Source organism: Malaclemys terrapin, chromosome 5 (assembly GCF_027887155.1).
Source record: "Malaclemys terrapin pileata isolate rMalTer1 chromosome 5, rMalTer1.hap1, whole genome shotgun sequence".
NCBI classification, from domain to species: Eukaryota; Metazoa; Chordata; order Testudines; family Emydidae; genus Malaclemys; species Malaclemys terrapin.
The window spans coordinates 120,681,738-120,709,565 of NC_071509.1; the positions used below are offsets into that span (position 1 = coordinate 120,681,738).

At 48.8% G+C, this 27,828-nt stretch overlaps 1 protein-coding gene and 1 long non-coding RNA gene across 7 annotated transcripts in view; one reads left to right on the plus strand and one right to left on the minus strand.

Annotated features, from left to right (window-relative positions):
• Positions 1-1,855: 1,855 nt before the first annotated feature.
• HERC3 (HECT and RLD domain containing E3 ubiquitin protein ligase 3) overlaps positions 1,856-27,828 on the plus strand; it is a 143,157-nt gene continuing 117,184 nt past the window's right edge. For 4 of the 6 annotated variants that reach the window (XM_054029119.1, XM_054029121.1, XM_054029120.1 and 1 more), the window contains exons 1-2: positions 1,857-2,092; positions 20,598-20,862. In XM_054029119.1, the coding sequence (XP_053885094.1) occupies positions 20,637-20,862 (226 nt within the window). In that variant the 5' untranslated portion in view covers positions 1,857-2,092; positions 20,598-20,636. Of the gene's footprint in view, positions 2,093-20,597; positions 20,863-27,828 lie in introns of all 6 variants that reach the window. The other 2 variants (XM_054029124.1, XM_054029125.1) reach the window with 2 other exon arrangements.
• Positions 13,949-27,154, minus strand: LOC128837731 (uncharacterized). The gene is made up of 4 exons (XR_008445024.1): positions 26,865-27,154; positions 22,311-22,450; positions 16,785-17,027; positions 13,949-14,259 (listed from the first exon to the last, which is right to left on the minus strand). It is a non-coding gene; the product is annotated as an uncharacterized LOC128837731 (long non-coding RNA).

Below are 27,828 nucleotides of genomic sequence, written 5' to 3' on the forward strand. Positions count from 1 at the left end.
ACATCACCCTCATGAGGATCTCTGACAGCGAGAAAGAGAGAATGCTCCGGGAAAGCCTGCAAAGACCAGGGCCGTATGCCGCCATGCTGTGCAGAGCAATGATTCCAGAGTACTTGATAGTCTCGTGGCGTGGCAACGTGTCCTACTACGGAGGACCCAATAAGGCCGCTCTCCCCAAGAACCTAATGCAGCGGATTTCCAATTACCTCCAGGAGAGCTTCCTCGAGATGTCACAGGAGGATTTCTGCTCCATCCCCGGACATATAGACCGCATTTTACTGTAGCTGCTGTAGCAGTGACTAACCAGTAGAGCGGCTTGGGCAGGACAATCATGCAAAACCGGACATTGCTAGATTTTTTTTCAATAGTTGCACTGCCCATGACTGAACCGTTAAGCTAATCAAACTAATCATGAGAAACCCATTTTTTAAATTGTTAATATTCCTGTTCTGTTACAAATAAATGTTTAGATTTTTACAACACTTACTGGCTGATCCTTCCCCAGATTCTGTGTCCGGGGTAACGGCTGGGGAGGGTTGGTAGGGGATCTCTGTAAGGGTGATGAAGAGATCCTGGCTGTCGGGGAAATCAGCGTTGTGAGCGCTGTCGACTGCCTCGTCCTCCTCATCTCCTTCCTCATCTTCCCCGTCCGCTAACATGTCCGAGGATCCAGCCGTGGACACTATCCCATCCTCAGAGTCCACGGTCACTGGTGGGGTAGTGGTGGCGGCCGCACCGAGGATGGAATGCAGTGCCTCGTAGAAACGGGATGTCTGGGGATGGGATCCGGAGCGTCCGTTTGCCTCTTTGGTCTTCTGGTAGCCTTGTCTCAGCTCCTTGATTTTCACGCGGCACTGCGTTACATCCCGGCTGTATCCTCTCTCTGCCATGTCTTTAGAGATCTTCTCGTAGATCTTTGCATTCCGTCTTTTGGATCGCAGCTCGGAAAGCACGGACTCATCGCCCCACACAGCGATGAGATCCAAGACTTCCCGATCAGTCCATGCTGGGGCCCTCTTTCTATTCTGAGATTGCACGGCCATCACTGCTGGAGAGCTCTGCATCGTTGCCAGTGCTGCTGAGCTCGCCATGATGTCCAGACAGGAAATGAGATTCAAACTGGCCAGACAGGAAAAGGAATTCAAATTCAAATTTTCCCGGGGCTTTTCCTGTGTGGCAGTTCAGAGCATCCGAGCTCGTACTGCTGTCCAGAGCGTCAACAGAGTGGTGCACTGTGGGATAGCTCCCGGAGCTATTAGCGTCGATTTCCATCCACACCTAGCGTAATTCGACATGGCCATGTCGAATTTAGCGCTACTCCCCTCGTCGGGGAGGAGTACAGAAGTCGAATTAAAGAGACCTCTATGTCGAACTAAATACCTTCGCGGTGTGGACGGGTGCAGGGTTAATTCGATGTAACGGCGCTAACTTCGACATAAACGCCTAGTGTAGACCAGGCCTTTGTGTCTTTTCACATATTGAATGGAAAAGATATATTATAATATTTATCACATGATTTCTCACGTTACCCCTGCGATATCAGCTCTATACATGCAGTCTCGGTCTCCTGAGTGAACCCCAAACACTCTCATTTTGAAACCATAATGCTGGCTTTCCTCCTAGCATTTTATTTCACCCATTTAAAAGCCTAGGAGGAGATGCTGGAGCTCCGACCGTTTTCTATGTAGCTCCTCCCCACGTGCATGTGGAGCAGCCGCCCTATGAACATCGTCCCGCAGCCAATGATACTGATGTCACTACGTGCCCCCTGCACACTCCAGTTCTGCCAGGCTGAACAAATCGCTGTGTGCCCTCGTCCTCCTCCCTCTCCTACCAAACCAGGCCTTAGCCCCACCCTTCCAGATCCCTTCTAGGACATGGCGATTGGTGCAGGCAGGAGAGTTTCTGGGGCCCCCATTGGACGTCTCGCCGTGCCTGTCACCGATGTCGGCCTGGCTGCTTCCTTGCTAGGGCTAGGGGAAAACTTCCTTATTATTGTTATTGTGGGTGACTCGCAGGGTAAGCCCGGCCCGAGCCAGAGGTGCAGCGCAGCTGGACGGAACGCGGGGAGCAGCTGCAGCCGCCGCAGGAGGTGAGTAGCGCTCGCTCGCAGCCAGCCCAGCCGGGCAGCCCTCCATGGCTGCGACCCTAGCTTGCTGCGGATTGCAGATCCCCCTGGCAGGCATTTTTGTCATGGGCTGGGGGGAAGGCAGAGCCGCCGCGCTCAGCTTTCCGGGGGTGGGCAGTGTTGGGAAGCTGTAACCAAGTCAGCCCCTCTACACCCTTTCCCCCAAACTAGCTCTCCTCCCCGGGGATTTCCTGTGTCGCCGGTGGAGGTGGCTGCTGGGAGGGAGATAGGGAGATCATTGCTGGCTTTTATTAGCCAGAGATACAAGCAGGTTTGCTTGACTTTCCCCCTCCCCCTTGCACGTTTCTGTGCTTAAAGTGAAAAGGGCCAGGAAAAAGACCTCACCCAGTTCGGTATAGGCTGGGCTGTACAAGGGACTAAACCAGTTCACTTCAGTGAGCCAACAGGGATTCGTGGGCTATGTACTCAGCTGCCGAGGAGAGCGAGCAAAGATCCTAACGCATGTAATCCGTGGTAGGCGGCTTCTTGCAAGCGGCTCCTTCTCTTCTCTGCAGCCTACCAGGGTTAGCAGCATTAGCATCCAGGCTTTTCCTGGGAGATAGGGGGTGTGCATTCAAAGGACTTGTCTGGGTGGTGTGGGGTTTTCACGGCTCTCCCGGAATTGTGTTTTTTCTCACAACTCAGCTGATACACACAGCAAAGTGAGTAAGCAAGATTGACCATTTTTATTAGCGAGGCAGCTGCGGAATTTGTCAAGATCCAAACGATCCACCCTGGATTTTATTTAGGGTAGATCTTACCTATCTGCCTTGTGTCTGATACCGCCAGGAATGTATGTAGAGGGATGTTGCTTAGTTAGGTCTTTATTCTTGTACCCATTTCAGCATTTTATTCTCTCCCTGTCTGGCTCTCTGTAGGGGGCAGAGACCAATTCTTAGTTTCATTTTGGTCTGATATTTTCAGAGATGCTAAACAACCCCGACTCCCTCAACCTCAGGAGCTCAGCGGCAGCATCTTTGAAAAGCAGACCACGTGTTCCAGACAGAGCATGAGGCTTATATACCTTTGTGTGTGTGTGTGCAAGGCTCATCCAGGAACTCCCCCTGGGCTCTGAGGACAATGAGGTCAAAGATAAACTGACTTATGCTAATAGTGGGTAGGTCTGGGTGGTGACTTAGATATTTGGATCTCCTATAGGAGTTACAGTATAGTAGAGGAAAGTTAATACACTAGCCTACCTGTACATTGATAGAGAAATGGCTTTTAATAAGAGGGTTTTTACATGCGGTTGCAAAAGTCTCAGGAACTGTAAACGGATGTCCTGGGGTGTAGCTCTACAAAGGAGTATATTGTACTTCTGCGCACCTCAGTGGCATGTGTCTGCATATATGCAAAGAGTTTAAATTGTAATAGATGAAAAATTCATGCATCTAGAAAATTTTAAATTACTATTAGCAGTTTAATGGCCTGTGCAGTACCATTAAAGATACTCTAGAAAATTGCACAGGCAAGGATCCTGCAAGTGATTTTCATGCCTGTATAACTTTAGTCATGTGAGTAGTACCACTGACTTCAATGGGACTACTCTCATGAGTAATGCTATGTGTTTGGCAAGATTGGGTCCTAATTCGATGTCCATTTGCATATGATTTATTTTTAAGAACAAAAATTGGCTTCCATCCAGATGTCCCAGAAAAATGGATTCTCAGAGTCTTTTAAATGCATTGTAGGCAATTTATTTGTGGCTGTGTTCCCCAAACAAAGAAGCACGTTCATTGACCCTCTAAAAGTCTAAAGCATATAGCTAGTGCATTCTCTCTGGGGTTCTAAATGACTAAAATAATCAGCTGAACTAGCATTTTGCTCTCTAAAGCATTTTCCCCGTCCTAGTGATCATGATACTTAGGGTTTGTGTACACTACAAAATTAGGTCAAGGAATGGTAGGTTGTCCTATAGCCACCGCAGTAATTATATTATTATGTTGGTGTCCACACTGCCTTCCTGCCAGTGGTGCATGTCCTCACCAGGAGCATTTGCACTAACTGAAGTGGGGCATTGACAGCCAGAGTGTGGGGCATTGACAGCCAGAGTGTGGGGCACTGACAGCTGCCTGGGGCTCACAGCTGGAGTCCCCCCACCCTGGGGCTGACAGCCAGAGCCAGAGAGGAAATGTGAAATAATAGCAGCAGTCTGGTGGCACCTTAAAGACTAACAGATTTATTTGGGCATAAGCTTTCGTGGGTAAAAACCTCACTTCTTCAGATGCATCTTCTTCTCTATGGGCCAAGAGCAACAAGTAAATGAGCCATCCCCAGGTTGGTCTCCCAGGCAGACACCTCGGGGAGCCCCCTGAGCTATTCTGTTGATGCTGAGGCTTGTGATTATGTAGGTGTCAGAAGCTCTCTGAGGACTCAATGAGACTTCACTTAAAAGTGTGTCAGTGCTCCTACCTGATCAGCTGGCAGGGTTGTCAGTGGAAAAAATGTGAAGCAGTTCCTCCGTCTCACCTGGCCCATCCTCCAGAGACTGAGAACCCTTCTGGTGTGGAGAGCAAAAGAAATTGGAATTGGGTGTTGTACCTGGATCTCCTGTAGGCCAGGGCAAAGGTGGTCCCAAGGCGATCATCTGACCCATTCACCCACCCTCCACTTCTTCACATTGCCAAAGACTCACGTCCCAGAATTTTAAGAAGTTGACTGGATTTTTATTTTCGTAGTCCAGTGATTTCAACTTTATTTTCAGTACCAGTTTCCCCTTTCAGCCCTGTTAGCCCCATAAACAGGTGTCCGTTGTAGTGGCACCGTGCTTCTGGGATGTAGTCACATTCTTTTTTCCCCTTTATATACTAGATGTTAAAAAGGACACTGTCCTCACGAGGGCTACAAAATAGGGATTAGGAAGATTTTTGTTTGAATTGTCCCACGTGCTGAGGATACTTTGCTTGTACATCGGAAGTGAAGGTGCCGTGCATTCTGTCACACGTGGAACTGTTCTTGTAAGCCTTGCACTTTTTTGCTGCCTGTCCTGATTTAGCTCAAATGTCGAGTTGTAGCAAAATGAGGGTCACTAGAACAAGAATTACTTCCGTTAGGAGAAAAAACATTGTGAAGGGACCGTTTGGTAAATTCTGTAATTATTAGGGCAGTGTCAGTAGAAGAAGCACGTTAGTTACCACTGCAGTCCCGTGAACAACAATGAAGGAAAAGTTTATTTGTTCATGCTCTGCCAATTGGCAGACATCAGTGTTTTGGGAGTGCTTAGCATTGAGCATTGTTTGTTGTGAGTACAGTACCGTGTTTACTTGAACTCACTTTCTCAGAGGTGGTGTGGTTATAGCAATAGCTTTTGCTTCTAGCTCTTGAGGTTGGTTGGAACAATAAGTTCCTATAATCACATGAGGAGGCTATTAGATACCATGCTGGTAAAAAGAGCTACCTATGTTTGTTTAGTTAGATGCAGGATTGTGTAGGACAAAAAGGTGTTAGTGTCCTATGACTACAGGGGTGGTAATGGGCCACTTTGTCTTAAGTGGTTCCTTAGATTACGTGTTAACTATTTGTGCTAAACCAGGGGTGGGAAACTTTTTGGCCTGGAGGGCCACATCTGGGTATGGAAATTGTATGGTGGGCCATGAATGCTCACGACATTGGGGGTTGGGGTGCAAGAGGGGGTGAGGGCTCCGGCTGGGGGTGCGGGCTCTGGAGTGAGGCCAGACATGAGGAGTTCAGGGTGCGGGAAGGGGCTCTGGACTGGGGTAGGGGGTTGGGGTGCGGGTGTGAAGTCTCTGGCTGGGGGTGCAGGCTCTGGGGTGCAGGAGGGTAGGACCAAGGGGTTCAGAGGGCGGGAGGGGATTAGGGCTGGGGCAGGGGGCTGGGGCTCTGGAGAGGGTCAGCGGTGCAGGCTCCGCTTACCTCAAGCAGCTCCCAGAAGCAGTGGCATGTCCCCTCTCTGGCTACCCCATCTGCAGGTGCTGCCCCTGCAGCTCCCATTGGCTGTGGTTGCCGGCCAATGGGAGTTGCGGGGGCAGCGCTTGGAGCAGGGCTGCGTGCGGAGCCCCATGGCTGCCCCTACGTGGAGGAGCCAGAGGGGGGACATGCCACTGCTTCTGGGAGCTGTGCGGAGCCATGGCACACGCGGAGCGGGGCAAACCTCAGACCCTGCTTTCCGGCAGGAGCTCGAGGGACGGATTAAAATGTCTGAAGGGCCGAATGTGGCCCCAGGGCTGTAGTTTGCCCACCCATGTGCTAAACTGTTCAACCTTGTATTTAGGTGGACACACTGAGTACCTTTCCCAGACCTGCAGGGGAGCTCTGTGTAGCTCAAAAGCTCGTCTCTCTCACCAAAAGAAGTTGGTCCAATTAAAAGATATCACCTCACCCACCTTGTCTCTCTATTTAATTCAGTTATATCTACACTGCACTTTGATTGGTAAAACTTTTGTCTGTCATGGGTGTGAAAAAAACACCCTGCTGACCGACAAAAGTTTTACCCACGAAAAGCACCAGTGGGGGAGACACTCCCACCGACAAAGCTACCGCCCCTCATTGGGGGTGGTTTTATTTTGCTAGCAGGAGAGCGGCTACATGGGAGACTTTACAGCAGCACCGCTGTGCTGCTCTAAGGTATGTAGTATAGACATAGCCTTAGAAGCAGTGTAACTTATACTGGTAATCCTGTAAATCGATTCTTTCCTCACCTAAATCAAATGCAGCATGTCCTTCAGTTTTGGGCAGAGGATAGGTGGCAGCCTCCTGGCTCTCCCATCCAATAAGGCCCTCCTCAAAATATTCCGTGCAGCGATGGATTTTCCTCTTTGTTATTGTGCTGCACACACCCCACTGAAGAATTACTTTTGGAAGGTTGGTATTTGCAGATGTCTCTTCCTGGCTTAGCATTGGAGAGTCTCTGCAAACAAACTGATCTGCTGCAATACAACCATTCTAATCTGTAGATGTTAATACAGATCCCACATTGAGGTGGTTGTGTTCAGATTTACATGTCAGGTTCCATTGAAAATCAGTGAGGAACACCGTGGGCGTGTGCTGTGGTTGGACTGGCCAAAGATCTTTGATCTTGCAGATTCTGGCCTAATTTACAAAAGGGACTAGTGACTTTATTAATTAATGGAGTTGCCAATGGAATGCTGTTGTGGGAAAAGGAAATGTCATTCTAAGGTGTATTGCATAAAATGGCCATACTGGGTCAGACCAATGGTCCATCTAGCCCAGTATTCTGTCTTCCCACAGTGGCCAATGCCAGGTGCCCCAGAGGGAATGAACAGAACAGGGGATAGATCACTCAATAATTTCCCTATTGTCCATCCCAGCATCTGGCAGTCAGAGGCTTATTACCAGGCGTGTTGTATGTAAGACATGGGTGGCAATTGTTAAGCTCTACTCGGCACTGGTGAGGCCTCAGTTGGAGTATTGTACGGATCCCTCCTCCCTTAATGTACTTGGCCCCTCTCCCCGGCAGCTGAGCCCGGGCCTGAAGTGAGCCACCGCTGCCTCCTAGCCAAGCTCTCTCAGACAGGAGCAGCTCTGTCTCACTCCCCACCTAGCTGCCAGGGAGAGCGGCCAAACGTGCCAGGGGGAGGCGCAGGGAGAGAAGGACAGAGCCCCGCTCTCTCCCTACCAGGCCAATCTGGGGGGGCACTTGACCCCACATGCCCCCCCTACATGTTGCCTCTGCCACCTTAGACAATTTTGGGGGCTTTCACTTTCACAGGATGGCACCTCTGAAAAAATCAGATTCCATTTCCCAGGGGTGTCTCAAGTTGGGCACCCATAATGACTAGTCACTTTTGAAAACTTAGGCATATATATATATATATATTCCCCCCCCCCTTTACCTATTGCCTGTCCTTTAAGATTTCCACATGGTGACCATCAGGATAAAGGCTTGTCTACAGTACAGAATTAAGTCGACTTAAGTTACGTTGACGATCATAAGCCGCTTTAATTACATCGGTTGTGCACGTCCACACAACGCTCCTTGTATCAGCGAAGCGTGTCCCAGTCGTTGCTCTTGCATCAACAGAGAGAGAGTTGCATTGTGGGTAGCTATCCCACTGTACAACTCGCCACCCTCTGTCACCCTCTGCCTCTGGGAGCTCTGGGAATGGATTGTGATGCATTATGGGGGGGCATGTTCGCCATCCCATGATGCATTTATTTCCATCCCATCATTCCATGGGCTTCCAAATTCGTTTAGTGCCGTTTTTCAACAGCCCTTGTAAACTGTGCACCCGCCATCTCTGTCTAACAGCATGGATCCTGAGTTGCTGACCATTGTGGTGATGAACGTTATGAACACAACACGGCTGGTCCTGCATTATTTCATGAGCTGCGAAACAGAGAATGACTCGGTGGTGCCTGCCCTGCTGGCTGCCATGGAAACAAATAATTCAAGATTGCTGCTGGCATTCACGGAACAGCTGCACGCGGTGGACCGTCGGTACTGGGCTCGGGAAACAAGCACTGAGTGGTGGGATCGCATCGTGATGCATGTATGGGATGATGAGCAGTGGCTGCAGAACTTTCGGATGCGCAAATCCACCTTCCTGGAACTGTGTGCGGAGCTCGCCCCAGCACTGCGGCGCAAGGATACCAGAATGAGAGCTGCCCTCACTGTTGAAAAGCGAGTGGCGATCGCTGTGTGGAAGCTGGCAACTCCAGACTGCTACCGGTCAGTCGCAAAGCAGTTTGGAGTTGGAAAGTCCACTGTGGGGGCTGTGGTAATGCAAGTGTGTAGGGCCATTAATCGCCTCCTGCTACGAAGGACTGTGACTCTTGGTAATGTGCAGGAAATAATTGATGGCTTTGAGGCAATGGGATTTCCTAACTGTGGAGGGGCAATAGATGGAACTCATATCCCAATTTTGGCCCCAGACCATCTTGCAAGGGAGTATATCAACCGAAAGGGCTACTTTTCTATGGTCTTGCAGGCGCTGGTGGATCACCGGGGCCGTTTCACTGATATCAACGCAGGGCGGTCAGGGAAGGTGCATGATGCGCACATTTTTCAGAACACTGGACTGTATAGAAAGCTGCATTCTGGGACGTTCTTTCCAGACCAGAAGATTCTAATGGGGGATGTTGAAATGCCCATAGTGATCCTGGGAGACCCTGCCTATCCCTTGCTGCCATGGCTCATGAAGCCTTACACTGGGAAACTAGACAGCAGCAAGGAGCGCTTCAACAACAGACTCAGCAGGTGCCGAATGACCGTTGAACATGCCTTTGGCCGATTAAAAGGTCGTTGGCGCTGCCTTTTTGGCCGGTTAGACCTCGATGAGGAAAATATTCCCATGGTCATTGCGGCATGCTGTATTCTGCATAATATTTGTGAAGTGAAGGGGGAAAAATTTCCCCAGGAGTGGAGCGCTGAAGTTGAACGGCTGGCTGCTGATTTTGAGCAGCCAGATACCAGGGCAATTAGAGGGGCACAGTGTGTGGCTATTCGAATCAGGGAGGCCTTGAAAGAGCATTTTGACCATGATTCCCAGTAATGTGTCTAAGCATTTGGCCAGGCACTGTTTACTTGCTGCCTTGAATGGTCCCTGTAGCGCTTGCTTCCTGAGCTTTAATTGTAGTGAGCAAATGTTCCTGCCTTTAGCCACTGTGTTTAAATGTTAGCACCGACTAACGTGTGTATGACACAAATAAAAAGTCAGTTTGTATCAAAGAAGAAAGTTTAATAACAGGACAAAACACACTTTTTTTTTGTCAAACTAGGGACATGGAAATAAGGAACAGTCTCGGTTACAGCTCTCGCAGCTGAGTGTAACTCCAGCTTTCACTGTGAAACCAGTCCCTAGGGGTGGAGTGCAAGGCATATTGCGAGGGACCGGGAACATGCGTAGAATGTGGTGGGGAGTTTGGGGAGGAATGGAGTTCTGTATTAACTGCAGGGGGACTTGTGCATGGATGTGCTCTGACTGCAGTGTGATGAGGGACTTGAGCATCTCTGTCTGGTCCTCCAATAGCTTCATCATCTGCCCCTGCCCATCTCTCCTTTCCAGGGTATCCATCCTGAGTTTTTCATTAATTGTCTCCCTCCACACTCTTGTTTCATTATGTGCTGCATCTGTTGACTGCAGCACTTCACGAACATATCCTCCTTTCCTCCTCTTAGTTCGCCACCTTATCTTATGGTGGCGCTTCACCGGTGTGGAGGAGTGGGTCCTCAAGGGCACATCTGCAGAAGCCAAAGAAATAATGAACAGCGACAGTACGACAGTATTGTGAGTGTGCTCACAGCTGTGAATTATAACATTTACACACACCTCTTTCTCACGGTCCCTTGGGGAGCACACGGGACAGCGGAAGTCCCAAATACGGTGAGTTCGGCAGGAGGCACAGGGGAGAATTGGGAAGAAGGGACTAAGGGTCTGGGTGGTTTCCGAAGGGAGTAATTAGAAGCCCCAAGGGAGACTTTTCTGAATATTGGTACCGTTTTCCACAGGCTAGGTTAATCGAACACGATATCTCACTCCTAAGGGTAACCTAGGATGCAAGGGTACATCTCCTGCTTGCCTATGGCTTCAGACCAGCTCTGTATGCTGCTCGCCTGTGTGCCACTCTGGTCCCTGCAGAAATTATTGTCACATGGGGCGGCAAAGTTTCGTACAGCAAGGGGGAGAAACAAGGCAGCTCTACCAATGAATTTTTGGGAGAGGATTGCAGAATACCTACAGGAAAGTTTCCTGGACATCTCTATGGAGGATTCCTGGGACATCTCGGTGCATGTTAACAAACTTTTCTGCTGGACCCCCACTGTGTAGATGCACAGGCTCTGCTGCATGTCCCTGTCATGCCCCTTCTTCTGCATGCCACTAGCAATCAGCCCGTAGGTATCAAAGTTCCTACAGCTGGAGCGAAGCTACGACCTCATAGACCAGGGGTGGGCAAACTATGACCCGTGGGCCGGATCCAGCCCATGGGATTGCCACCCCCATGGGCCCCGCGCCACTCCTGGAAGCGGCTGGCACCACGTCCCTGCGACCCCTGGGGGAGGGGGAGCAGAGGGCTCCACATATTGCCCTCGCCTGCAGGCACCGCCCCCCGCAGCTCCCATTGGCCGGGAACAGGGAACCGCAGCCAATGGGAGCTTGGGGGAGGTATCCACAGGCAAGAGCAGTGCGCGGAGCCCTCTGTGGCCCCTCTACCAGGGGCCGCAGCGACGTGGTGCCGGCCGCTTCCAGGAGTGGCGCAGGGCCAGGGCAGGCATGCAGGGAGCCTGCCCTGGCCCTGGTGTGCATCGCTGCCACCCCGGAGCTGCCCCAGGTAAGCGGCGCCGGGCTGGAGCCCCACCCCAACTCCCTACCCTGAGCCCCCTGCTGCACCCCACACATCTCCTGCACCCCAACCTCCTGCCCTGAGCCCCCTCCCTCACTTCTCCCTGCACCCCTGCCCTGAGCCCCCTCCTGCACTTTGCACCTCCTCCTGCACCCCAACCTGCTTCCCTGAGCCCCCTTGTACACCCCACACCCCTCCTCTGTCCCAACCCCTTGCCCTGAGCCCCTTCGTGTACACTGCACCCCCTCCCATACTCCACATTTCCTCCCGCATCCCAGCCCCCTACCCCAGTCCTACATTCATGGCCCTGCATGGAATTTCCCTACCCACCCTCGGGCCAAAAAGTTTGTTCACCCCTGCCTTAGACCCAGCAGATCCAACAGCTCCGGTGTTCTCCATGCGGGAGTGCGTTTATTGTGGAAAGCTGGCATGGTCTGCTGGGAAGGTTGCTGTGTGCATGGTCCATGCAGAGAAAACAGGAAGAGGAATTTCAAAAATTCCCAGGCTTCAAAAGCGGGAGGGGCGCACACCTATGTACTTTCAGGGCATGGAGTTCAAATTGCTGACCAGAGCAGTCAGGATGGGCATTGTGGGACACAGGGCCATTCTTAGGGATACGCAGAATACGGGGCTGCCCACGGCACCTGAAAATTTGGGGCACTACTGGTTCTTAGTGTCCACCCTCCCAGCTCTTCCTATCCCTGTTCTGACCCTTCCTGCAGACTCCCACAGCTAGCTGCTGCAGCCTGATGACTCTTACTCTGGAGGGGATCTAGTAACTTAAAAGTGAAAAAGCCTTCCAGACCTATTAGCACAACATTGAAACTGTTAAAGAGCCTTTCAAGTGGTAATGAAGCCATTTAACATGCATTTGCCAACCCCCAGGTATATACTGTCAGTTTCTGAATTTACTGAGCAAAACAGTTGTGCATGACTGTAATATTCTGTGAGCTGAGGGGTGAAAACATTATTTACTCAGAACATGTTAGTCTACAGGACCTTAGTTTAAAATTTGCTTTAAAATATTTCATTAGCGAGTTAGTGAAGATTATAAAATCACATCTCTAAAAAATCCTTGCATAGATTTTTAGATGCACAATCATCTTTAGCCTTAAATGCTTGGATCTTCAGACATAGTTTTTTAAATAAATCCTTCAAAAGATCACCCTTGTCTAAAATACACATTTTAATTTTAATTACTATAGTAAAAAAAACTTGCTTCCAAAGTCTTCCTGTCCTTTCCCTCCATCCCTTTCTCCCTTTCCACCGCCCCCCACCCCTGTTGAAGAGAGCCCTTAAAGGGACAAACACCCCTTTCTTCCAGGTAGCTGGACAGAGTTTCCCTTTCTTTACTTCTGCCTATCTGATGAACTAGTTTTAAGAGAACCCTCCAGCAAAATCAGTACCTAGTAAGATATAAAATCCTTTGTTATACCTAAAATCTTTGGAAACATATTTTTTAAAATTGGTGAAATTTCATAAACATGTCTGTTATGGAGATCACACAAAGTAAATTAGTGTTCCCTTTTTCTAAAAGCAATGAACATTGTTATGAACACACTAAACCTCTGTGACTGATTAATTTAAAATAATGTCTTCGTTTCAGTGAGTTAAATATGTAATAATCTGGAATGATTATTTTATGAAGGCTTAAGAGTACATTTAAAATATAAAATCAGCCTAGAAATACCGATTAAGAAAATGTGAAACAGAGAAGAGCTGCATCATGTATTCCATAATATGTAATGTTGTAATCAGCAAGACAGCTGACGCACCCTTACTACAAAGTTTTTGCAAATAAATCTCTGGCAAACTTCTGGGCATATCAAAAAACCTGTGACCGACATTTTTTATTCCCAAGTTTAGTGCTTTTAATTAGGTACTTTCTACATGTCTGGTCTTCACCATTTGGCATGCAGTGAAAAACAGTCTCCATTTTCTTTAGAAAGAAATTGCAGAAGAGTGTTTTTTTCAAATGTCATTTGCTTCATTTGGGTTCAGGGATTTGGCTGGAAGGGGTTGAGCAGGGTGGGGGAGGGAAAAGAGGAGGGAGACAGTGGGAAGAGGGCGGGTCTGGGGCAGAGCAGGGGTGGAGTATGGGCGGGGCCACAACCAGAAGAGGTGGGCTGGGGAGCTAACCTCCCCAAGTGGTAGCTTCACTGACCACCCATCAGGGTGGATTTGATATAAATCAAATTGATTTAAATCACTAGTCAGGAAGACTCAATTTAATCATGGATTTCTATATAAAAGTGCCTTCTTGTTGCTAGTTATAACCTTAATACATATTCTTCACAACTCAGAGGTAAATGTAGGTTTCATTTCTAGAAGGTAATCATTATACATTTTTAAAGTGATTTATTTTGAAAATCTTTCAGATTAGTTTTACAGCTATATCAGAAAATGAATGATTGATTGGTTATTTCATTTACCAAAGGTAATTAAGCAGATATTTATGAAGTTGTTGGGGGGTGAACTATCTCCAATTCAACAGGTTAATCATTAATATTTGGAGGATTTTCTTGCCATGTTGTACTGGGAGGAGAACATCACCAGACAGACATTTAAACTGTTTTATTTAACTAAAACAACAATGTTATGTATTCTGGATTTTTTTTCTTCAACAGCAAACATAATATTTTAACAAAACAAGCATATAAATTTTTAATTTAGTTAAACATTCAAGTTTTTTAAAATCATGTTTGTTTTTGTTAAAATTGTTTTTAACTAAAATAGTTAAATGAAGTATTTAAAAAACAAAACAAAAATTAAATCGATTCTGTCAGTCAGGTCAACATGAGAAATTTAAAATATTGGCTTCTGCAGCTAACTCAGTCATCTTCACCTTCATTTTCCTGTTTGTTCAGAATCTGGAAAAGAAAAACAAGTTTTCCTGCTTTTTCGGGTCCCAAACGATTTCTCAATTTGGAATGAATTAGTCCAAAGGAAGAAAATATTCTTTCTACACTGGCAGAAGAAGCTACTGCTGTTAAAAGTGAGATTATCACTTCAACAGTCTCTGAATCCGAGTGCTTAAGTGACTTCAACCGGTTCATTGGTGTGACTTTCTTTAAAACATCATCAGCAAACATATTTCCTGAATGGTTCGCCCTTAGCGCTGAAGTTTATTATAGTTGGCATTATGGAGGGATGATTGCTGGATGTCCATGTCATAGCCAACTCCTTTTGTTCAGCAGTTAAGGTTTGACCCTGGTACCGAGTATTGAGAATAGTTGCAAGAAAATGAGCTGGAGATAGTGCTTGTCCCATTTGTTTTTTTAATGTTGTAATTTAACTCTGTCATTGCATGTTTCTCTTTTTAAGATCTCACTCAGTTCCTTCCAAATTTCAGCAGTGTCAGCAATAAAACAGCTATTTCCCTGCATTTTGTTCAAGGCTCCAGAAATAGGCTTCAGTGTACTCAGCATGTGTTCAACATTTCTCTGAAGCCCAATGTTCAGAACTTTGGCTGTGACAGTGCCATCTATTTTTTCACAATTTTGTTCACAAACTGTCATCAGATTAGGCCAGTTCTTGAGATAGTGCTCAAAACAGTTCACTACTGCAGTGGTTCTCAAACTAGGGCCGCCGCTTGTTCAGGGAAAGCCCCTGGCAGGCCGGGGCGGTTTGTTTACCTGCCGCATCCGCAGGTTCGGCCGATCGCAACTCCCAGTGGCCGTGGTTCGCCGCTCCAGGCCAATGGGAGCTGCAGGAAGCGGTGCGGGCCGAGGGATGTGTGTCCAATTAGGGTGACATAACCAACCGCAGGTCTATGCTGGTGCTGCCTCACTCTAACTGCATCGCAAAAAGCTCTAAACCGCTCGTCAAGGCGGTTTTATTATGTCAGCTTAGCAGGGAGGAGCATTTCGGTGCGGTCACCTCCATTGTTTTGTCGACACAAGCTGACTTTTGTCAACAAAACTGTGTTGTGTAGACAAGGCCAAAGTTTTTTAATAGAGCTTTCAGACTCAAACTCCCAAGATAATATGAAGTCTCCACTCACTACATTAATGGCAAGGAAGAGTAAAAACCTTAAATAGAATTGACAGTGGAGAAGGAAGCTTCCATTTTGAGTCTTGTGGATAAATATACAGGAAACACTGCGCCCATTTGAACATATGACACACAAAACTTGCAGCATTCTTGCCTAATGAAACAAAGAATTTTAACTGAAACTTTAAAATGCACAATGTCTTAGAAATAAAGCAGTAACTGATCGGGACTTACAGGACCTTTGGAAAATCTTCTGATTTGTCATTCTTTCAAATAGATGCTGCATTTGTGTCTTGTTCTGCTTCCTGCAAATATAGCACTTCCTGGGAAGTGTCAGTAAAAAAGCCTGAGAGACACAAAGGTGCCCTTTGCCGTTATGGAGATGATGAAACAGATCTTCCTAAAAACTGTTTAGAAAACTCATGTTTGTGGTCAGTTATACCACCATGCTTTCAAAAGAGCTCAGCACACAGCATCTCCCATTGTTTTCAGTAGGAGCTGCTGGTTCTTCTGCACTTGAAAATCTGGCCACTTAATTTATGGGGTTAAATGGGGGCGGAGGCCCTTTGAAAATCTGGATCCTAGTTTGTATTTATATTAGAAGAGTTCCAAAATTTTCATTGCATGGATCCCGTTTTAAGAGATGGTCTTGGGGGCCACATTCCCTCCAATTGTCAATCACTTACCATCCCTGTGGCAATTACTGCAATTGCTTACATGGAAAATTAAATTAGGGGAAATAATTGTTCAATCTATTTTTAACTTCAGCAGCTGGAAACAAGATAGCCAGCTCTCCCCAAACCATAAACCTGCAACTTTTGGGGAGGGGTGTGTGCAGGGCCGGTGCTACCATTTAGGCAAACTAGGCGGTTGCCTGGGGTGCCAAAAAGCGGTGCCCCCAATTTTTTTTTTTTTTTACAGCGTTCCTACGCCGCCTCCCTGAGCACACGGTCGCTGCTCCACTTCTCCCGCCTCCCAGGCTTGCAGCGCCAGTCAGCTGTTTGGTGCCACAAGCGTGGGAGGGGAAGAGAATTAGAGCAAGGGCAGCGTGCTCAGGGAGGAGGTGGAGCAGAGGTGAGCTGGGGTGGGGAGCTGCTGCACGGCTCCCGGGGGGGGGAGCTGCCGCGGGGGGGGGCACCTCAGGGCAGGGGGGGAGCTGCCATGGGGGGGGCGCCTCAAGGCGGGGGGAGGGCGGGGAGCTGCCGCAGGGCTTGGGGGGGGGGCGCAAGGTGGAAGTTTTGCGCCCTAGGCGAAACTTCCTTGCACCGGCCGTGTGTGTGTATGTGTGTGTTTGTGTGTGTATCCAGGGGAGTGGGGTGTGTGTGTGTGTATCCAGCTCCTACATACACACCCAGAAGATTAATATATAGCTAATATATTGTAAGAAATCAATGTAGCTTACCTGTATAAACAAATGCTGGAGACCAGATTTAATGTTGCTGCGACTCTTACAGTCAGTGGAGCAGCACCTATTTTCACTATCACAGATTTTGGACTTGGACATGTAGGGCTGCTGTTCTGTGGATAGCTGTCAAGCAGGTTGCATGCTGGGAAGAGAGTCATGTCCCAGAGCGAATGTTGAAGCTGCAGCCTCACTCTGGATCGCGCTGGCTGTGTTGCTACCCAGAGGTTGGATGATGGGCTTCTTGGAGAGGGAATGCGAGTTTAGTACAAGTAGATATCATTTGAAAAACAAACCATCAAAAATCCATGCACACCACTTTTACTGCGCTGCAGTATTGCCTGTTCTTAGGGAAATACTGTGGTACCCTTAGTTATCACTGCCTGGTGAGTATCAGCTGGGACTGGGATCTATTTTAGAGTCAGCTACTGTGCAAGTTGTCTTTCACCGGGCATCTATGTCCAGTATAATTAAAAACCAAAATACATGCAAGAACCAATTCGCACAGGTGGACAGAGCCCTGTCAGCTGGCACCAGAGGAATCCTAACAGGCGACTTTCACCATTCAAAAGGATCAGTTCCCCACTGGTGCAGAGGATTTAGTCTATACCAGGGGTAGGCAACCTATGGCACCTGTGCTGAAGGCGGCACACGAGCTGATTTTCAGTGGCACTCACACTGCCCAGATCTTGGCCACCGGTTTGGGGGGCTCTGCATTTTAATTTAATTTTAAATGAAGCTTCTTAAACATTTTAAAAACCTTATTTACTTTACATACAACAATAGTTTAGTTAAATATTATAGACTTATAGAAAGAGACCTTCTAAAAACGTTAAAATGTATTACTGGCACGGGAAACCTTAAATTAGAGTGAATAAATGAAGACTCGGCACACCACTTCTGAAAGGTTGCTGAGCCCTGGTATATACCAGGGGGAAGCGGGGGAGGAGGGGATGGTTGGGAGGGAACAGCCCTGAAAGTTTAAATAAAAAGGCCAACAAAGACAAATGGGATTTGCAGCATGTTCTAAAGCAACCCAGAAAGGGACTTCCCCATACCCATTCCAGGAGAAAACTCCACCCTTCTCAGTCCTGCCTTAGTGGAATTGAGAGCAGGTCCACCTCAGCTGACCTCAACCAAGATAGGGTGAGAGATGATCACTCAAATGTTTAGGGCCTAGATCCCCAGGCTATTTCCTTTTCTTCCCCCCTCACCTTCCTCCCCCAAAATAGTAACCTTGAATCAGTCCTGTTGTATTCCCAGGGCAGACACAGGAGTTCTCTGATGCTTCAGGGGTGGAGTTTTATTGCTAGTGCAACATGTTTTAACAAATGACCCAAATACTTTGAGATTAGGCCTCATGGGAGAATTTACAAAAAATCTCACAGTCGCTTCTTCTGGAATGAGAGATTGTTTCTCTTGCTGCTGCCAGGTATAAACCAGGAGTGAGCTTGGCTTATGGCAGGGGTGGCCAACCTGAGCCTGAGAAGGAGCCAGAATTTACCAGTGTACATTCCTAAAGAGCCACAGTAATACGTCCCCCACTTCCCCTGCTCCCAGCGCCTCCCACCCACCGGCAGCCCGGCTGATCAGCGCCCCTCCTCCCTCCCCACACCTCCCGGGCAGGAGGCTCTGGGGGGGAGGGGAGAGGAGCGAGGGCACGGCATCCTCAGGGAGGGGGTGGGAAGGAGTGGAGTGGGGGCAGGGCCTGTGGCAGAGCAGCGAGCACCCCCCAGCACATTGGAAAGTTGGCGCCTATAGCTCCAGCCCCGGAGTCGGTGCCTGTACAAGGAGCCGCATATTAACTTCTGAAGAGCCGCATGTGGCTCCGGAGCCACAGGTTGGCCACCCCTGGCTTATGGCATTGTCAAGTCCTGGCTGGCTGCATGTTTTCTTCTTTCCTTCCTTTTTTGTCTATCTTTGTTTCTTTGTGCCATGTTACTGTTCCCTGTGAAGGTGCTGGCTGTTAGATGGTTTAGTGGATGGGGAGCCAGGTGTTCTAATATGCGGGTTTGGGCAAGTCACTTTCACATCAGTATCTTGTTGTGTAAACGCTAAACTGTTGTTGTGATGCTCCATGGGAATTGTATGTGGTGCACCCTTTCTGCTGGATACTTCATGGCCTTGGGGTGGGTGGGAGGACATGTGTGCACACACGAACGTGTTTTGGTTATGCTCAGTAGTGCAAATACCTTCTCTGCCTGGATTTCTCAGCTAGTAGTGTACTAGGGTATTGCACGTGGCCAGTACCCTGTAAATAATTGAGATCAATCTAATCAGGACCTGTTTAAATAACTTCTTTGCAGATATCATCCTTTGAAAAGGTGGTCTACTGTAATTGCCCAAAACATTGCACTAATGCAGTGTAGTACGGTCACGCCGGGGCTCTACCCTCCAAAACAGAGGGGTGCCACACCGGCTCACTATAGCGCAGACAGTCGAAGCTCAGGTCCCTTTACGCAGGGGCTGAGCGGCCCGCAGTTCAGGGAGCTCAGGCCCTTAGGCAGGGGCTGAGTGCTAATTAGCAGTTTAAGCAGGCCCAGGCCCTGGATCAGGGCGGGGCACAAACAGTCACAGCTCAGACCCTTGGATGCAGGGGCTGAGCAAACAGTTAAGGAGCTCAGGCCCTCTGGTGCAGGGGCTGAGCAGACAAGCGGTTAAGGTAAGCCCAGGCTCCTACACCTGAGCGTTGGGTGAGGGGGAAGCCTGCCACCTGTGAGCAGGGTGGCAGGGGGGAACGCAGGCCCACCCACTCCACTGCGTTCCAGCCCGGGGCCCTAGCAGCGGTTACTGCCACTGCTGGTCAGTGGGGTATCCTGACCGAAACACACTGACATCGGCTCACAGGCCTCTGCAGCCTGACCGGGGTCAGCTACCCCCGGGCTACTTCCGTGTTCCCCCTCGGGGCTTACCTCGTTGGCGATGCCGGGTTCGGGCCAGTCCAGCAGCATCGGTTCCTCGGGTGCGGGGCTTGGGGGCCGGTCCGGCAGCTCTCCCCCAGGGTAGCTGGCACGGGGCAGGCTTGGCTCCTCCTCAGGGTAGCTGGTCCGGGGCAGCCTTGGCCAGTCCTCCTCGGGGTAGCAGGTCCGGGGCAGGCTGGGCCAGTCCTCCTCGGGGTACCTGGCGAGAGGTAGGCTTGACCGGCACGGGGGGGTAGCAGGCGGCCTGCGGCTGTCTCCCAAGCAGGAGCTCGGCCCGGGACGTCTGCTCTCTCTGGCAGTCTGGGCCTCACTGAGCTCTGCTGGCGGGCTTTTATACTTCCGGGTCAGGGCCGTGACCTCGGAGGGGCGGGCCCCGGACCCGGTGGCTCCGCACACGCTGGGGTTGGAGGAAGCTTGGCCCTGTTGGAGACGGAGGGGTGCCACACCGGCGCACTACATGCAGTTATAAACTGCTGTGTTTTGAGCCATTAGTTTAGAACATTGTAGTGGTTTTTAAGGGTCAGAGGAAGAATAGTTTTGTCTAAATAACAATACTTAGCACTCTTGTATAGTGCTTTTCCCTGCTAGATCTCAAAACACTTCAAAAAGTAAGCACCATATCCCCGTCTTATACATTGCCAGGGCAGCTAAATAAGACACAATAGCTGTGACACACTGAGTCTATAGCAGAGCAGGGAGTGGAGCCCATGAGTTCTCATTCTACTGTCTAATGCCCTATTTACTGGTAAGGATTAAAGGTGAATCCATGTAGCAAATACACAGACATGACGGGATTAGACAGGAAATATTTTTGTGTTGGCTCCGCTTCCTTCTGAGAACAGGACGTGGTTGCATCACTTGTTCATCGCTTTTCATTTCTCTTCTTTCCCAGGAAGGAAAAAAGCTACATGACTTGCTGAAGAGAGAGAAAATGTTATGTTGGGGATGTTGGTCTTTTGGCCAGCCTGGGATAGGTAGCAATCTCCAAGCAATCATCCCTGAGCCACAGGTGTATGGATTCATTCACGACCGAAACATCAAGGAGGTGGCTTGTGGAGGAAACCATTCTGTTTTCTTACTGGAGAATGGAGAAGTTTACACCTGTGGCTTGAACACCAAAGGACAGCTAGGCCATCAGAGAGAAGGAAGCAAGCCAGGTACATGGATTTTTTTTGCATACTTCAAACACCAGCTGCAGTGGTGGGGCACGTGTTTGTTTGATTCTTCATGTGAAAACTCTTTTATGAATTCTTTGTGACTCAACAATGAATGGAGCTGGCAGGCATGCTTAGTTGTACAGAATTAGGGTGCTGAATAAGGTGGGTTTGGTTACTGGAATCTATAGCTATAGAACAGTGGGGTGGGGAGAGAAATAACCATGACGTATCGAAACATTGCACAATGGTAGAGGCGTCAGTATGGGCATAGATGAGCTGGTGCAGAAGTTTCCTACTTTGTGTAAATGTGACTTGCTTTCTCTTAGCGTTATAGCAAGGGAGGGCTGTTAGTTACAATGCTCTCCCCTGCCTCTCAGACTTTACTGTGTTCACCAGAATCAACGGTCTCATTAATGTAGGTTGACATCTTGCTAGGAGCAACCCTGGGGGCTGCTCCTGCTCCTTGTGGTATCAATGGAAGCTTGGTCATTGCTATTAGTGGGAGTAAGCCTATTTTTAGCACAGTTGCTGATAGCAGGGTTTCTTTAGACAGGTGGGAAACAAGAGGGTGTCTTCTGAGAACCCTGCAGCAGGGTGTCATGGGGTACACCTTCATCGCGAGACTGGTGCCTTCTCCTGATCAAGTTGGGGATTAGCTCTAGGCTGATGCCCACATCTGTGGTCTGCACACCAGCACTCTGTCTCTGTTCCCGCCTACGGCTCCTCTCAACTCCCAGAACCGCAGTGACTTTTTTGCGACTCCGGCTAGGTCATCATCTGTGTTTCGCTGTCCAACAGTCCAGCCGCTTCCCCAGTGGGGAGTAGTGGGGACCCGGGCCGCCCAGGGACCGTGTAATTAGCAGTCTCCTGCTGCTCTTCTGTGCCCTCCGTCAATGCTGCTCTATTTCCCTGGGCCACTTCCCCATGGCCCCAGAACCTTCTTCACCCTCACCTCAGGGCACTCAGTTGCTCAGTCCCAGCAGCCAGCCAGGAGCTCCCTCTTGCTTCCCTGCTCTGTCCAAGGTGCTTAGTTCTCTCAGCCCTTCAGTGACACAGCCCTTATTTCCTGGGCTCCATGAGAGAAACTGATCTTACTCTGCCTTGCAGCTCCCTTTTATCTGAGCCTGCTGGGCCCGGATTGGTTGCTCCCTACAACTCTTCCCTGATTGGCTGTGCTTCACACAAGGACTCACCTCCATTGCTCCTTCTGGGGCAGGGCATGATTAACCCCTTTTATGCCTGTGTGGGGTAGGCACCCCATCTCACAGGATTCTCAGAAGAATCTGTGCCACAGTCTGTCCTTGTCCCTCCACCTCTGGAACAAGGTATTCCCCCCCCCCCCACTTGCCTCCCCATTCTGTGTTAGCCGGCAGAGCCTGTGTGTACAAACTGTGGGTTCTCAACCCCTCCCCTCCCATGTGCCCACAAGGGTGAGTCGATCCCCTTACCTCTATTTTTTTGGCAGGAGTGACAGACCTTCGTAAAACTGATCTCTCTAACAGTAACATCCCAGTTTGCTTGGAGCTGCTTTAGATCTTTCTCACTCCAGTGTGTTCCAAAGAGCTGGATTTCTTGGCTGTGATTTTTACTGAAAACAGAATATTAAACGGTTTAAAAAAAAAACAACCACCCCAAACCAACACTTCCCACCCAGGCATCCCCAATCCAGGTCAAGGCTATTTCTACCCTGCGAGGTAGAGGTGTGATTCCCCTGCTCACGTGTTCATACTCGCTAGCTCTGATTGAGGTAGTGTGAGGATAAATAGCAGCCTACCTGCAGTAGCTCAGGTAGCAGCCACGGAGGCATTTGAAGCTGTTAGCAGATAACGGTTTAAAGCGTTGACACACTAAAATGGGAAGACAACAAAAATCTGTGTCACAATACGCTTCAGAACACAAGGAGGTATTCAAAAGTTTAAAAAAACAAAAGCAGGAGAAAAGGATGAAGTTGCGTGTGTGCACTGCAAATGGTGTGGCCCAATTATTCAATGTAAATATTTATAGGCTAATAGTTCTACGTCTGCAACAGTAAACTGTTTATTGAAATGAAAAGTTTTATTTGGGGATTAGAGGTATATTGTTTTCTTAAACTTAGAGGTGGTGTTGCGTTTTGAGTTCGGTTTTAGTTCTGCAGCAAACCACATTGAATTCCATTCATCAAAGCGTTCATCTACTGAATACCTTTCCCCCCAGTCTTTCCGGCCACCAAAATAAACCCCCATAGTTACCCAGAAAAATTATTAATTGCTTTTTCTACTGGTTTTTGACCTGTTTTTGTTGTCATAGTAATAAACACTGATACATTCCCAAAAACAAATTAAATAAAACAAAAACAGAAAACAAAGGGCCCCACTCATTTTGTAAAGGGGGGAGTGGCCCAAAGAAAATAAAAAAGTTGGTGGGTGACTTGGAAATGGTTGAGTTCCCTTGTCCTATTGCAAAACTCATTTTTTTCAATGTGTTATTTATGGAGGATGGGGTTTTCAGAAGTGCCTAACTCGCTTAGGAGCACAAATCCCACTGACTTTCAGTGGGACTTGTGCTCCTCCGTGATGGCAGGATTTTTGAAAATCCCACCCAGAATCAGAGACTAAAATTTAAAAATCACACACTTGTGTGGCTTAGTACCCACTTGGGTCATTTTTATTCAGCTGGATACAACTATTTCTTCCCACAGATCTTATTGATTAGTTGTGTTGCTGTTGCACATAATGGCACCCTGATCTTGCTTGGGCCTTCTGTGCAAAGGTACTATATGGAGACATAATAAGAGACTGACTGTACAGAAGAGTTTTCAGTCTAAATTCACAAAATAGACAAAGGTGGGAGGGAAAACGGAGACACAAAGAGGTCAAGTGATTTGCCCTGGGTCATACTAGTGTCTGCATTCGGTATAGAATCCAGCTGTCCTGACTCCAAGTATGGTGCTCTGTCCACTAGATCATGCGGCTTCCCATAAAGATTTTGCCAAGGCTGCAGCATGGGATTGGGAGGATGGGATAGGAAGCCCTTGGATTGATCCCAAGTTCACCTCTCCAGCGTAACCAGAGCCATTGCACCTACTGCTGATTATCTCAAATATTTAATTGCTTTTGAAAATGTAACCCAAACCACATGCTCTCAGAGAGCAATTCAGTGTCATTTGGAAGGCACTGTGTTGCTCATGCGATCGATCGTTCAAGGCAGTGCTTTGGGTCACACCTCTCCAGGGTTTAGTGCTAACTGTGTGAAAGGTAGCTGGGGATGCTCAGGAGCGCAGTACTCGAAAAGAAAGGAAAGCATCTTCCCATTTCAGATTCCTAGTTTCTTTATACACATACAAGAGTCTGAATGGTGAGAGTGGTTTTAAAGCTCCTGAAGGCTTCCAGCCGGCTGCTCCATTGGCTGCCGGAGGCCTGTCTGCAAGGTCAGGGCCTAAGTTACTAAGCTTAACTTGTGAGTAGGGGCAATAGGAACTGGGTATTCCGGCTGCCTCCTTCCCCCCCCCATCTGGATTTTTATGGCTAGACATTGAAATGACCTGTCTTATTGTCCTGCTCTCTGTGAATTCATAAATAAGGCTTCGCTTTCATAGAATCATAGAATCTCAGGGTTGGAAGGGACCTCAGGAGGTCATCTAGTCCAACCCCCTGCTCAAAGTGAGGGGAGCTACAGAGTGGGTATACTCGCTGGCATCCCAAACTGCTGGCGGGGGAGGGACTGGGTAACAAGTTTGCGTCCCCTTCCGATCTTAGCACCTGCATGTGTGTGGTCGGGGGGCAGGGTGGAAAGCAGTGGGGGAAGTCTGGTGGCCAGTTGTTGAGCATTGCTGGAAAGGGCTGCATAGGGAGAGGACCTCACAGCCTAGCGCTTTGCTTTGCTTAAGCTTAAAGCCAGTGCTGTTACTTTATTGCACTCTCCTTTGGTCTAGGCTTTGGGGCCCGATACGTACCCAAACTCCTGCCGGCTTATTGGCACAACCCTGGCTATGGCTGCAGCAGTACAAATAGTCTGTGATCCCAGCTGTGCCAGGGGGTTTGTGGCTGGCTGGGGTAGCCCCAGAAGTGGGCAGGGTCCCCTAGGAGGGCGTTGAACCCAAGTTGGCCAGAGGATAGACACAGATTCGTTGTGTCTCCCAGGCAGCCTCTGCTGGAAGGGCAGCTGCCGAGCCCCACCTGGAATGTGGAAAGGTTTACGTTGCCCTACGTTGATATCTCAGAGAACAGGGAAAACATTTGGTGGTCCTGAGCCTTCTGAAGTCAGTGAGGAAAAACTCGGTGACTGCAGTGGGGTAGGATCAGGCACCCAACAGTTTGCATCTCTAAGGGGAGATTCCCATCCGCCCTCCTTATCGCCCTGTGGGAGCTTTTTGCGGTTGCTGCATCAAAAGCTTCCAGTAGTGTTTTGGGATCGTGCCATCCAGTCATCACGTCCAAGATGGTTCCTTCCCTTGGTGACGTCTGCTCTTTAGCAAAATTCTGGGAGGGACTTTCAACAGCGCTGCACGTCAGCCTAACTCTGCTCCCATTAAATCAATGGGAGTTTCACCAGCAACTTCAGTGCGAGCAGAGTTAGACCAGCGCTGAGCACTTCTGAATGTCCCACTTTCTGTCCCTTTCCTAATTCCAGCTGACTAGTGCGTTCTCCTGCCCCACATCTGTGCATCGATCAATTAGATGGTCACTTTATAACGCCTCCTTCTGTCAATGTCCTTAAACATCAAACAGTAGGATGTCTGTGTGCTCAGGTAGCTCCTCCTGGATGAGTGTCCCACACTCACAGAGAGTAGCTCTGGAGATGCAATAGGTCTCAGAAAGTGGTTAGTTAAGAGGCTGGGTGTATTTTCACCTCAGGTAGGCATGTGACTGTAATATAAAAATCATACAGGAACAGCAGGTAAAATCCCAGTCAGACAGGCTGGACTCTGGTCCTCCCTCCAGTCTGTGGTATCAGACTCACTGGGGATAGGCTGTCAGAGTAGAACTTGTAGAGATTTCTCCTTTTCTGAAAACTCCCTTCTCCCTAATTCAACCACTTGTGCACAATAGGCAGATCAGGGCAGTTAGAAGTGGAAGAGCCCCATTGAAAGGACCCTCTGCAAAGACAGGGTATATTTCCTCCCCTTTGTGCTCTTCTCTTCCGTCCCCTCCCCTCCCCCCAGAGAGTTACCAGTTTAATGTCTGACACATCTCCAGCTTCACATGATTATTTTTTATTGGAGTAGATGTAAATGTGCTCCCCAAGACTTAATTTGTAAATTTTGACTGAGTCACCCATGGGTGTAGAAGCTCTTTCTCCTTTGGCATGGGCTCCTTAGAGTCCAATCTCACCTTGGCTGTCCAGCACGATCCACAGATTGTGCGGCTGCCGAAAGGGGCATGTCACTGCAACAGCAGTTGCTTTTGCATGGAAGTGTCAGAACAGGTTGAGGGCACTAGGCAAGGGTCCTTGCTGGGTGTATGGTGTTGGCAGCAGGGGGCTACGACCACGAATGGATCTTCAGTGGCTCCCAGTGGAGCAGATTACTGAAAGGTCCAAAGTAATTAACTTGCATACACTCAGGGCCGGCTCCAGGCACCAGCTTAATAAGCAGGTGCTTGGGGCGGCCAAGGGAGAGGGGCGGCACCTGCGGCAATTCGGGGGCGGCAGGTCCCTCACTCCCTCTAGGAGTGAAGGACCTGCCGCTGAACTGCCGCCGCCGATCGCGGCTTTTTTTAATTTTTCCAATTGCCGCCGCCGATTGCAATCGCGGCTTTTTGTTTTTGGTTTGGTTTTGTTTTGTTTTGCTTGGGGCGGCAGAAATGCTGGAGCCGGCCCTGCCTACACTGCAGTTTATTCTGCAAAGGAATTACACAAGCAGTAAAGGATTACATTAAGCACATAACTCCTATGTTAGACATTAAAGAACTATACAGTAAGAGCTATACATTCCTCTTAGCGAGCCTCTCTTTCACAAACATACACAAACAGGCCCTGTGCTAGCCTCACACAGTTCCTGCTTGGCAAACAGAGAAAGTGGTTACCAAATTCTATAGACGACTTCTTCTCTCCGGGTCCGGTCTCCTCAGCCCTCTGGTCTGTCTCGAGGCCAGGCCCTGGCTGCCTGGAGACCCCTCTGGCTCACAGTCCTACTCGAGTGCACCGAGCAGAGTTTTGGCTACTCTGTGTAGCAGTGTTGCTTCTTTAAGCGTCAATAAGAAATTCCCCAAGAGTAATTTCATTTGCTTGATTTCTATACTCTTTTTCTTCAAAGGAGTCACAAGTCTGGGTGTGTGGCTACTAATTTTTACCTAATTAATACTTCAGGAGGAGACTGCAGAGTGGTGCCAACTGAACATTAACCCACATTCACTCCCTTATCAATCATTCACTTCAGTCCCCTGCGTGATGTCCTTCAACAGGGTCGAGATGCCCCGGTCAGCCCATGCTCCGCTCAGGATGTTCTGCACGTGTTGTTTGCTTTCAAGTGGACATATTTGCTGACCCAAAGATCAGTACTGATCATACCCGCAGCATGGAGCCAGTCAGTTTCACCTCTGCCATCTGTCTGATGCTCAGAGAGAGATTTTGCTCCCCAAATCCTCTTTTGCAGTTCAGTCATGTCAAGCCATGTTCTCACCATTCATTAGGGCCACACCAATTGGGCACCATCCCAACATACGGTATGCTGTGTAACAGCGTGAAGTGGCTCACCGTGCTAATTATTCGTGCCACACCAGAAGTTTGCTAAGCCATTTAAAAGACACAGGCTCTGTTTATTCAGGTTTTTTCCCTCGTACCTGGAGGTATAGTACCAGCAGCTCCATTTGGCGTTGTAGGTCCTTGGTCCTCACGTCCTACAAGGCCCACTTTTTCAAATGGGCCGTGTCCCAAGGAGCCTATAATGTTAAGGTGGGGGGTGGGATGCGGTGGGGAAGGAAGCTTGAACCTTTCCTCTAGCAACAGGAAGCAAAGAAAACCGTGCTTCCCTTACCACCATTGCCTGTA